Source organism: Juglans regia, chromosome 2 (genome assembly GCF_001411555.2).
Source record: "Juglans regia cultivar Chandler chromosome 2, Walnut 2.0, whole genome shotgun sequence".
Lineage (NCBI taxonomy): Eukaryota > Viridiplantae > Streptophyta > Magnoliopsida > Fagales > Juglandaceae > Juglans > Juglans regia.
The window spans coordinates 8,725,412-8,738,058 of record NC_049902.1 but is presented as its reverse complement, the minus strand read 5'-3'; the positions used below and the strand labels follow the sequence as shown (position 1 = coordinate 8,738,058).

Sequence of the window (12,647 nt, the reverse complement as noted above, 5' to 3'; positions counted from 1 at the left end):
CAAGAATGGCTAGCACATCTCGGGCTACAAGGGGAAAAGATTGGATACTTGGTAGAATTAACTTTCCACCAAGTTAATAGTTGAAATACATCACTAGGTGCCTCGACAGCTTCCATAAAATATCGTTCAACCTCAGATGTACAATGCATAATATTCCTTGTTGACATGAGTTGATGATACTGCTAGATAATACAATGGCCTCTAACCCCTACAGATAAGTCAGTATCACTTAAGGAAGCTGTCGATCCCGTCGGCCTCAACAAAGACGTGAGATGCGAGAGAGACGTGAGACGCTTCACTGGTTTAGAGTCTTCAAACGTGAGATGCGAGAGAAAAGGAAGAAGGAAGAAGGAAGAATGAATAAGGGAATTGGGGGGGGGGGGTCATAAGTAGAACGACATTGTTTATTTTTTTTTAAAAAAAACTCATATGTATCTGGGTTTTTTTTTAAATTTTCGGAGTTGGAGTCGGAGCTCCTTGGAGATCGACTCCGACTCCCTATTCGGAATTCCAACTACTCCGATTCCGTCGGAGCCAGAAATTTCAAAATTTTGCCCAACCCTAACTACAACCAGTTGGATGTAGAGTTATAACTATGCATTCTCTCTTATATTATTGTTACTCAACCACAATTATGATAAGGAATGATACAACTCTTTGTCTATAATTTTGTCATCCAAAATTATAATTACTATTGCGATATATTTTAAGTAATTTCATATGTTAAATATTTAAATAAACAACCACTTAAAAGTTGTCATATCATAAAATGTGATTAGGATAAGATAATGAGAAATGATTTGTACAAGTTTCAAATAGACAAGTTTCATACAAGTCTTTGTAAAAAGTGGACCCCACCTTAAAAAAAGTGTAAAAAAAGTTATTTTTTATTAGTGAGACTCATTTTTTTACAAAAAACTTGTACAAGACTTGTTTATTTGAGATTTATACCTAACATTACTCTAAGATAATTTAGGATGAAAAATAGTATTTTCAGTTTTGTGAAGCCTCAGTGATATAAGCTTCACTAATAGATAGAACAAACTTGGCTTTAAGGAAATTGAGTTATTTTTGTGAGCAACTAAGTTCCATTCATTTGATTCAAATGTAAATTGCTTAATTATCTATGTTTTTTTTTTCAAGTGTGAGGATAATATTGTTTATAAAAGTTTAAGGTTCATTTGGACACTTAAAATATTTTAGAATTCTATAAATAATAATAAAATATAAAAAATAGACCCAAATAGACCCAAATAACAATGGCGTCTAGTGGTCAAAACTTAGATTTTTCTTGTTTTTATGGGATTAATTCAGTTTAGGTGTGTTTATTTTACTATCGATTGGAAAATTGAATTGTCATGTATTTGTTGGAAGGGGTAAAAGAGGGATTTACCCTAGGTCCTGATTAAAGTTCAGTTATTTTTATTTCTTGTTTTTTTAACTTTAATTAGTTTTTTTTAATTGTATTTTATATCATTTTTAAAAATATTCTAAAAAACTAATTTGTTTAGCAAATGATATATATGAGGTTAGCATTTCTAACAAGAGAAATTTTAAACATAAGCTCTACACCTTACACACTACTTTACTTTTTTGTCATCATGTTTTTTATTGAATTGAAATATGAAATATAGAAATAAAAAAATAAAATTATATATTTTTAAATAATGTATAAGAATGTGAGACTTCTGTATAGCACAACTTCTAACAATATTGATAATATTACAATATGAATGAAGAATTAATTTGATGGATCTTAAGTCAAAAAGAGGTTGAATTAAAAATTAGAGGAATGCTAACCTCATATATACGAGATAAGACGGAATAAAATAAACCTTAAAAAAATAACGGTTTCGTTTATATTCGTAATCCATCTCAACTTACTTTAACTAATCTCATCTTATCATTATAATTTTATCAAATTCTCACACAAAATATAATAAATAATTCAATTTTTTTAAATTTTAAAATAATTTTTCTAAATTTTTATATAAAATATAATAAATAATTCAATTTTTATTTTATTATTTAGAAATTATCTCAACTTATCAATAATTCCAAATCATTCCTAAAAGAAACAAAAGTTATATGAAGTGGAGAAAGGAAAGCGTTTAGACCGTTAGATTTCAACGCGTGCAAGATGTACGGTTGAAAGCTCATCCCCATCATCACGATTTAGTTGACCATGGCACCAGTCGGTCAAATAGCCAAACCCTGGAAAACTTTCTTTACACCTTCGCATCCCTGCCAAATCTCAAACAGCCGTGAAGCAGATCACCCCCAAGAACCAAAATTAATTCAATTTTCGAGCACCCAATGGCCCAAAACACAAAACCCACAAGCATTCTAGATTCTCTGGGCGAAGAGATTATCAGAATCATAGCACCAGTCTCAATCTGCATGTTCATGGTGGTCATTTTGGTCTCTGTCCTCGATTCAAGTTCTTCATCTTCCACTTCAGCATCGGTCAACTCCATAGCCACCATTGCATATGCTGAAACCAATTCGGACTCTTCCTGGGATAAATTCGTAGGTGCCCTTTTGAATTCTCTTGTGTTTGTGGCTGTTGTCACTGTTGTCACATTTATTTTGGTGCTCCTTTTCTACCTCAGATGCACTAAGTTCTTGAAACTCTACATGGGTTTTTCTGCTTTTGTTGTTTTGGGATTCATGGGTGGCGAAATTGCATTGTTCCTGATTGAAGATTTTAGTATTCCTGTTGACTGTATTACGTTTGTGGTGGCTTTGTTTAATTTTGCCGTTGTGGGTGTTTTGGCTGTTTTCATGTCAAAAATGGCAATTCTTGTGACACAAGCCTACTTAGTTGTTATTGGGATGTTGGTTGCTTATTGGTTTACTCAATTGCCTGAATGGACTACTTGGGTGCTATTGGTTGCCATGGCATTGTATGATCTTGCTGCAGTTCTGTTGCCAGTTGGGCCCCTAAGGCTCTTGGTGGAGCTTGCAATCTCAAGGGATGAGGATATCCCAGCATTGGTGTATGAGGCTCGGCCAGTAACTTGTAACGGCTCAGGTGCAGAGGGTCGAGTAGCACAGAGGAGAGTATGGAGAGATAGGGGCAGTGAGAATTCAGATCATGAGTCAAACAATAATCCAAACGCCAATTCTGTGTTTGTTGAGAATGTGGATTCCGGGTCAAACTCCACCTCAAATGCCAGTGTTGTTCCAGATTCAAGTACAGAATCTAATACCTTAGTTAGTGGCCACAACGATGCTACATTGGTTAGAGCTGAAGAAGGCTGGGTTCCAGAGAGGGACGCAGAGCTATCTGCACCATTAATTGACCCTAGAATGAACATTCAGCCACAGCAATCAGAACTTGAAGGAATTGGGTTGGGGTCTTCTGGTGCAATCAAACTAGGGTTGGGTGACTTCATCTTCTACAGTGTATTGGTTGGTAGGGCAGCCATGTATGATTTTATGACAGTGTATGCTTGTTATCTTGCAATTATAGCTGGTCTGGGAATCACTTTGGCGCTCTTGGCGCTATATCAGAAAGCTTTGCCAGCTCTTCCTGTGTCAATAGCATTGGGTGTATTGTTCTATGTCTTGACTCGTTTTTTACTTGAAGCTTTTGTTGTGGAATGTTCTTTGAACCTCTTGATGTTCTGAATATAAACCACATTGTAAAAGTTTGCTACTCAGTCACACAATATATAGCATTGGAAAGTTTGGTGTGTGATTTCCTTTTATGTTTTAACTTAAATTTGCTCCTTCCCACAATTGATTGCTCATTATTTTTTAGTTTGGTTTCAATTTGATGGTAAGTGATTCTGACAAGATATATTTTTTTGAGCGTGGGATTCTCTGATTTGACACTTTGTTTTGTAACTTAAGATTTTGCATTCTGTAGGAAAGAACCGAAAATAAGATACACTGTAAGTTAGGGGAATTTGGTGAAATGTAAGCTGGTTTCTGGTTAAATAAGTGAGTATGGGACACAGGTTGGAAGACAGAAGGTTGCAAAGAGAAAGCCTGATTGGTTGGGAACTGGAAACTGAGGTTGGTTGCTCTATTGATCAGAGGAGGTGTTTGAAATGGTTACATGGCTAACAAGTGTAGTGGTGCTAGCTTGTAAGTGACTCATGCTTTCATTGACTACATGCGGCAGGTGCAGTGTGGATGCAGAATTACTAAAGAAAAAGATTCTGTTTAGGACTTTGGACTAGGATTTGTGTCTATCTTGCTTGTTGCTAGTTTGCTTATTCTTAGGAACTCTTTATTATATTAGTAGTGGGAGTCCAATCAGCCACCGTATTAGCAGGTTGCTTTTCATTTACCTCCTGTTTCAGAGAGCATATGTGGTCCAAATTGCTCGCTGCATTTCTACCTTTGGGTGGCCATAATTCCCAGATAGTTGCCACTCGCTTGTTTCCCTATTTTCTCAATCATTGTGTCCGCATGAAATCGAGAATGAGAATAGCTCTTGGATCGAAATCGGTGTATTCCGATTCCATAGAAACAGAGAAACGAATGAGTAATAGCACATCATACTGTAAACTTAACTTTAGCTTAACATTAGACTCAATTTTGAAAACTTACATTGTCATACATACACATAGCATATAGATCTCATTAATAACATAAGCGGAATCAAACATAATTATGGCAATACATAGTAACATGGATGCATGAATGATTGACTCCATGCATTTCCTATCATTCGTGCATAACTTATTCATCTTGTCTTTTACTTACTTAGTGGCCATCATAACATACGTGCATTGGTCCAATTGTTGTTGACTACATAAATCATATGGTGATCCACTCTTAGGTCCGTGGCACCGCATAATCATAGCCTAATTCATATGGTGATCCACGGTTAGGTCCGTGGCCCCACAGAAATCATATCATAGCATATGGTGAAGCACGCTTAGGTCCGTGTCATCAAATACATCATAGCATACTTACGGTGGACCACGCTTAACATATAACATAAGACCAATTTTAAAACTTATCATTTATAACTTCTTACTTATCTTTTCTTATCCTATCATGATTCATGTTGACTACATGGCTTTCGTGGCGTGTAATACTCATATGCATGACATGACATTAAATATGGCATATTGACATAAGCTTTATATGACAACATAACATAAGCTCTGCATAACCTAATCTAAGCATTTCACAACATAACTAAGTATTACATGGCATAAGTGTAGTGTTATTTTCACAGGGACTTAGTTTATGATTAAGACATTTGAATCAATTTGTAACACCCATTCCTGTAGGTACGGAATGTTACTTGCATTCGTAGAGTAATGCCCAGTAAAAAGATTCCACAATAAAATTCTAAAACCCTAATGAATAACCGGGCATTACAATCTCACCCCCCCCCCCCCCCCCCCCCTCCCAAGGAAATCTTTTCCTCGAGATATAATGTACTCCAATCCTTTCCAGATCGTCAAGAGGTTCTAAATATCTCGGACTCGTCAGGGTGCACGTTGCATCTTGTGGTTGGTGCCATTCTAAACTAATATCACACAATACAATTCATGCAAATAAGCAAGTAATAATACAAAGATTTAATCAATCACACAATCAATCAAGAACATGGCAACAAGCATCAAACATGGTAGTAAATAAATTCTCTTGAACTCTCGAGCTGGCCAGCAGTCATCCTAGATATTTTCTATCCTAGAGTCATTTCTTCTAAAAGTCTACAGAATCTCTCGATTTGGGCTCTGAAACCAATTTGTAACACCCCTTCTCGTAAGTATGGAATGTTACATACATTTGTAGCGTAATGTCCATTGTCCGGTAAAGAGATTCCACATCATAAAATAAAATTCTAAAACCCTAATGAATAACCGGGTGTTACACGTAATCTTTTGTAGTTTTATAACAATGGGACTTAGATAGGGCCCTTTCTTATTCATAGTAAGGTAGGTTGTTATTATTATTGTTCTGATGATGGTGATGATGATAGCACCGATCAAAAAAACAATGATAATAATGATAGCATGTTGTTATTATTCTTGTAGCAACTGTTGTGGTTGTTTGTGAAATTAATGAATCTTATTCCCTGTATTTGGTGTTATATTTTTCCTAAGTTGGGACTAAGAAACTCAAAATTTTCAATGAACCTCTAAAGCTACTATTTAATAGAAGCCAGTAACTTCACCCTGAACCGAAAAGCAAAAATTTAATTTCTTTAATGTTTCTTTTGATATACGGATTATGCCATGAATATTTTTTTTTTTTTGCTTTTACCAATGAGGCCTCATATCTTTGTTGAAGTTATATTTCAAGTTTAGGAGATGGGGTGAATTAAACTTCGAGGTGCTCCTATGGGTTTTGCAAGTTGTCCAAGCTTGACATCTTGTATTCAATTTTATGGCCTAGAAGCCATTGCTAGAACTGTTGGTTGTTTTGTGTATGATACAGAAGAATGTTTGCCTGAGTTGGGTTCTTAATTGGGTAATGAGTTGTGGTTTCTATTGTGTCATCTAATTGAGCTAACTGATTTGGTGTAATTACAGAATTGATTAACTATGTTTGTTGTCACCCATGGTCAATTTGAGATTTGGTTGAATTATGTAATTATTGCCAGTGTAGGATTGATGTAATTATTTGGTTGAATTGGTGTAATTAGATGAAATAATTTTTGTCTCTAGTGTAGGATTGATGTAATTATTTTTTCCAGTCTTTCCCTTTCCAAGTCAGTGGCCTGAAATGTTTCCCTCATTAGTTTTTCCCATAATCATTATTTTTTGTCTTCAGAATTCGTTTGGATAGTCAGATGAGGTGATATGATTTATAAATAATAGTAAAATAGTTTATAAATCATAGTAAAATAATTTGAATTGTGATGTTTTATAGGATTTTGAAAAAAGAAGAGAGAAAGTTCGAATAAAAATATTATAAAGTTAAAATATTGTTAGAATATAATTATTTAATTTTTTTTGTTTTGTTTTGGAGATTTGAAAAAATTGAATTATGTTTTGTATTTTATTTGGAAGTTTGGAAAAATTGTAATGATTATATGAAAAAATTAAAATTTTGAAATTGAAAAATGTTTGTGTTTGTGGTGTTTGGATGTTGAGATGAGATATGAATTTCCAAGTCAGTGGCATGGAATTTGCAACACTGCATTCTTGATCTGCACATAGATCTTACAAAAACAAATTTATAAACTGATATGTCATGATATGGTGCATCAGATAGTACGGGCTTTATTATTGTAAGACGAATCTAACGTTTCATATCAAACCACATCATTATGTAAACTTCTTTTTATAAAATCTATGTGTAAATTTAATACTTCTCCCCTAAAACTTTGATCTTTTAATTTTGCCCCCTTACTGGATTCTCCAGTTCCGCCCCTGGCTCACAGCATTCAAATCGGAGGAGGTAACAAAGGCTCATGCACAAATGAATCGCACAATGGTAAATGTGTTAGTAGCCTCTGAAGTTGTGATTGTCTCATTTTTTTGTCAAATTACCGTGAACGAACTTCCTTATAATCCAAAACATTTTATAGTCTTGCTTTTAGCAACATTTGCTGGTCACCATTAGCAGAAACACCCAGCTCAACTGTGTGTGCATTAACCCTAATTATCGGCTTAACGCTTCCAGCTATTCGAAACCTGATCACTGATGTTGCTGCTTCATTTGGCATCACCCCCAAAATGGATTAGCCTCTCTCTACTTCTCAAACTCCTGCTACGTGATTTCAAAATATGCTTACAGGTATGTATCAAGAAAGTGTACTTGCTCCTCTGATGTGTTGTGCAAGAGTCTTCTACATGCTACCACCAAAAAAAAAAAAAAAAAAAATGTAGCAGGCCCAGGATGTACATGTTTGGTACACACCCTTTAAAAGAAAAAATAGAATCTACCTAAAAAAAAAGTTACATTTTTATGTTGAGTTTCACCTTTATTAAAGGGCTGAACAGGGATACAGAAATAATTTTATCTCATTTTATTTTATTATAATTATTTTTTTAAATTTTTACATAAAATATAATAAATAATTTAATTTTTTAAAATGTCAAAATAATAATAATATTAAAAAATAATATTTTAATAATATTTTATTTAACTTTTATTTAAAATTATTTTATCTCATCTTATGTCTAAACGAGATAAACTTGTAGAGTCTTGGATCTTGCATTACTATGGTAAAAGAGAAAATAAGTTTCTTGAACAAATTCAATGTACCAATTAGTCAAACGCATACCCAACTGGACATTGAATTGTCGAGGTCTTGAAGTCTTCCTCCGTATATTTGAGAAAGCCATGCCCATTCAAAGGTTGCACGTTTTGCATTTTTTTGCCCCACCTGAACTATTCTGGATGCCAAGTGTTTGTTCATCATGTATTGTTCAAACTAGTCCCCCAACTCGCACAATTGATGAGAATATTGTCTTGACTATCATATATTAATTGTCTATAATTTTTGTCACAAATAATTTAAAATGTAAGAATATATTTATAATCTTGATTAAGGGCAAGTTTTATATTTCAACAAATATCAAAATTTCTATATCTCAATAAACATAAAAAAAATAATTGGTGAGCATAGTTAAGAACTAAAAACATAACAATAAAAGAGCTCTTCTACGTACAAGCAGATTCGCAGATCAATCTGTACACTAATATTGACGTAGACTATTTTGTCAAATGTTCATTTTCAAATCCACACCTTTCATTAAAGTCTACCTTTCCACCTTAATATTGGTTCGCAAATCTACTTACAACCAGATTTTTTCATAATAAAATGATGGGAGTTAAATGGTGGGAAAATCAAATAGATATGGATTCTGGATGTCTTTAAATTTTTAGGTTGCGTTTTGATGTTGAACTGAGTTGAGATAAAAGTTGAAAATTGAATAAAAATATTATTAGAATATTATTTTTTAATATTATTATTACTGTTTATTATATTTTATATTGAAATTTAGAAAATTTGTAATGATTAGATAAGATGAGTTGAGATCCAAACGTACCTGCTTTAGATTTGTTTTAGGAATTCTACAGAATGTATAATTAAATTAAAATGATACATTTTAACTTAATTACTAATTATTGTATAAATTAACAATATTTAAATATTCTTTTGGGCATGCTTTTTTGTTTTTTCAATTATGCATACACTATATAAATAGTTCTTGGTGTCTATATTCACTCAAAGAAACAGGAAATATGATAAAAATCAGCATGTTATTATAATCCAAGAATTTGCCATATTCATGCCTAGGAAATTAGCCCAATTATCCCAGAAAACCAGACAAGTTTACTGGAAATAAACTAACAGCTAATTTAACTTGGACTATAGCACAATTGATATAATACAAACATTTACATCAATTACATTTATGACATATCTATGAGGTAAAGAATATAAATCTTCAGTTCCTACGGCTGCGTGATCTCTGCAGTGATTTTGGTGACCCTTCAAATAGATCCAAGATATATTTCTCCAGATCATCAGTGGTGTACTTGATGTACTTCTCACCGATATCGGCAGAGTTTCGCCCAATGAAATAACTATATGCAAGGACTACTTTCTGTGAAGTTGAAATTTGCAAGTCTTCCCGGAGTCGAGGATCTGGGATAGACCACCCTGTCTGGTTCTTGTATACCTCCTCAAAGGCAATAATGAAACCCCTGCACTTCTCTTTGAGAATTGTCTTTGAAGTAGAATTTGACCCTGCTCTACCACCCCCAAGCAAAGAAAGAGCTGAACTCCAAGTGGCTCTTTCATAGCTTGTTGCATGCTGCTTGAATTTAACAATATGCTCTCGGATCCATTCATCACCAAAGAAAAGTTTGAGTTCAGAGCTCTTAGCCTTTTCAACCATGTAATGATAGTTGTTCATTAAGAAAATATGTTGCAAAGCACAATCTTTGTATAACTTGGAATTGCTATCAAGTTTGGGTTCCAGTATAGATGTGATGGACCGAAGGTGGCAAGCCATTGGACAATATGCCATAGAAGAAACTTCCAGCTCATTCTCCAGCTCAACAACTGGATTAGAAGAAGCTGCATTTTGGTCCTTGAGAAGCACATTAAGGATACTGCAGTATATAGGAAGGGTCTTGATGTAATTCATGACATACCTAGTTAAGGGGTGTATTTTGCCTCGAGGAACAGGGCTTGTTGATGCATTGGCCGCAATGGCATTTCCAAATGTCAAAAGTGTTGCCCTTGCAGAATCAGCCAATCTCCTTAGCAGCTTGTGGAACTCGATCCTAACACAAGTACCAGCCTCTTCAGAGAATAAAGTGTCAATATACAGAAGATTATCTGCCACAACCTCGTACATGTCAAGCAAGCGAAACAACTTTTCTGGTTTATGCGTTCCCATAGCAATGGCCTCCCCAAAATTCAAAAGGTGCAACAATGAAACCTTTGATATCTCCACAAAGCAAAATGGATTAAGAAATCCCAGGTCTCCAAAGACTTGGTCACAGAGCCGTTTCTCACTTGCAAGATACTGGATGATGACATTCAAAGCACGAATCCATTTTCGGATTTCAAAGTTCAAGCTATCCCACTCCATTTTTAGCACATTCTCAATGCTAAACTTTTCCACTTTGAGAATGACCAAGTACTCCTCTAATGCATCTCTGCGCACACTAACGAAAGCCTGGCAGAACTCCTGATGATAATTTGAAGCAAACATGACAGTTGCAATTGACTTTAGATGAGGAATTACTTGTGGATGGACCAAATCAGGAACACAGTCCACAGATTCATTGCCACTATTATTTCTCTGGGATGCTTCTTCAATTCTCATGTCCTCGACCGAAACAAAGGATTCGTCATAAACAACATCCTTTCCGTAATATTGAAAAGACATGTTTCCAAGGTCAAAGTATTGCTTGTGCTTAACAAGAATGTGAACTAGCTCTTCCTCGAGCCTTGACATTGCAGTCTGCAGAATGCTGTCAGCTTGGTTAAGAAGTTCCTTCTGCTTCCTACTGCCACTCATGGACAACCTTTGTAAGCCTTCCACCAGTGTCTGAATTTCAACAACGGCTTTCAAATATTCGGATGCTTCCAGAGGGTCAGAGTCCCACATCAGTGATTGATTCGACTCCCAACCCCTGATCTTCTCCTCAGCCCATTTGAACTGCTGCTCAAACTCTCTGAATCCTGTACCCCTGCTTTCAGGAGAGAGTATAGTCATGCCAGACAAGTGGCTCTCAAGCTGTGAGAGGATTTTTCTCAGATCATCATCAAGGTTTTTACTTGCCCTTAATGCCTTGACCAAGTGCTGAGTTGCAGCAATCACATGCTGCTCTCCTTCACAAAGAGGGAGTACAGATCTAAAATCCCCCATACCAACAAATATTAAGTAGTAAACAGGGCCACAACAAACCAAAACCTCAAACTACCACCAAAAGGATCACTGAAGGGAGCTCAAATCACGTTACGAGTTCCAACTCATTATTACAGGCACCAGGAAAGGTCCAGTTATTTCAGATTATACAAACCCACAAGGGAAGGAATAGATGAGGACTGAGAAGATTTCACTTCCAAAACCTCAAACCCTCTTTGTGATGTTCTACAAAAATGATTGGACGATAAGAGGCTCTAGAAAGCAAGCAGTACTTCAACTGTCTTAAACAACAAACAAAACTGAAGTAAATTGAGAGAGACAGAGACATGACGGGTGTACCAAATGCAATACACGATGTAGACACGATGACTGAAGCTTCCTGGAGCCACGAAGTTCAACAATAGCTTTCAATAAACTTCAGAAGAACATGATCAAGAACTTGAATTCTGCCAAAATATTTGTACCGCAACTTACAAAAATTTCAGTATTTCTTTTCTCTTGAGCCCTCTCATTCCGTTTCCTAATCCAAGCCTAAAGTTTAGCATGATCAAACAAAGATAACCTTTAAAATCAAAGATCCCAACATGGATTTACAAGAAATAAAGAACTTAAATTAAACTAAACAGAATGTTTCAGCTCCGTAGTGAAGAATAATAGTCAGAAACTTAACCAATAAAACTCACAGAGAAACAACATAAAGTCAAACCTTGTATTTGAATTCTGATCAAGAACAGCTGTAGATCATTTAACAGACAACAAAACATGCGGCCTTAGATCAGAAATAAAGCAAACAACGCTGATTAACGCGTTTTCTTTGAGCAGAGATTATTATTCTTTTTGCTTCTTTTGCCTGAGAAAATGAAAGAAAGTGTAATAAAACCAGGGTTGGGAAGAGAGAGAGAGAAGGTGAAACCGACCGAAGAAGAAAAAATGGTCGAAAAGATCGAGAGAAAATGAACTCGAAGCTTCGGGGGCCCTGAATTTGGAGTCTTGTGGGCTTTAACTCCTTCTCTGCAACTTCTATGACGCTGGTTGTCATATCCCTTGCATATCTAAAGGCATGCTTTGACTTTTGACTTTTGGTTTTTGACGAACACCAGCCTCTGAAAACTTGACCAATCAGAAGATACAGGTGGTCTCCCCTGCCATACTGGCTTGTTCAAATGAAATTTGTGTGACGTGGCGCTCTCTCTCTCTCTCTCATAGATCATTGATTACGTAAGAAAACAACAAACAAAAGAAAATAATTTATAATGTGCGAGCATAGCATCTTTTTTTAAAAAAATTTAATTTTTAATTATAGATCATATATTTTCTTAAAAAGAATACGCT

General features: G+C 35.2%; 2 protein-coding genes across 3 annotated transcripts; one reads left to right on the top strand and one right to left on the bottom strand.

Annotated features, from left to right (window-relative positions):
- The first annotated feature begins 2,194 nt into the window (after positions 1 to 2,194).
- On the top strand, positions 2,195 to 3,713 carry LOC108994197 (presenilin-like protein At2g29900). Its single transcript, XM_018969321.2, has one exon. It carries the CDS (start codon positions 2,317 to 2,319, stop codon positions 3,631 to 3,633), a length of 1,317 nt encoding a protein of 438 aa, XP_018824866.1. The 5' UTR covers positions 2,195 to 2,316; the 3' UTR covers positions 3,634 to 3,713.
- Positions 3,714 to 9,154: 5,441 nt separating this feature from the next.
- On the bottom strand, positions 9,155 to 12,356 carry LOC108994196 (exocyst complex component EXO70E2). 2 transcript variants are annotated; one of them, XM_035687631.1, is made up of 3 exons: positions 12,022 to 12,356; positions 11,655 to 11,846; positions 9,155 to 11,540 (listed from the first exon to the last, which is right to left on the bottom strand). In XM_035687631.1, exon 3 carries the CDS (start codon positions 11,313 to 11,315, stop codon positions 9,378 to 9,380), a length of 1,938 nt encoding a protein of 645 aa, XP_035543524.1. In that variant the 5' UTR covers positions 11,316 to 11,540; positions 11,655 to 11,846; positions 12,022 to 12,356; the 3' UTR covers positions 9,155 to 9,377. The 2 variants fall into 2 exon arrangements, with proteins under 2 accessions (XP_035543524.1, XP_018824864.2); XM_018969319.2 differs by having other exon boundaries at positions 9,155 to 11,835.
- Between the last annotated feature and the right edge of the window lie 291 nt (positions 12,357 to 12,647).

Bases quoted from the DNA above. Each gene is read 5' to 3' on its own strand.
- LOC108994197 (XM_018969321.2), top strand. From the start codon at position 2,317: ATGGCCCAAAACACAAAACCCACAAGCATTCTAGATTCTCTGGGCGAA.
- LOC108994196 (XM_035687631.1), bottom strand. From the start codon at position 11,315: ATGGGGGATTTTAGATCTGTACTCCCTCTTTGTGAAGGAGAGCAGCAT.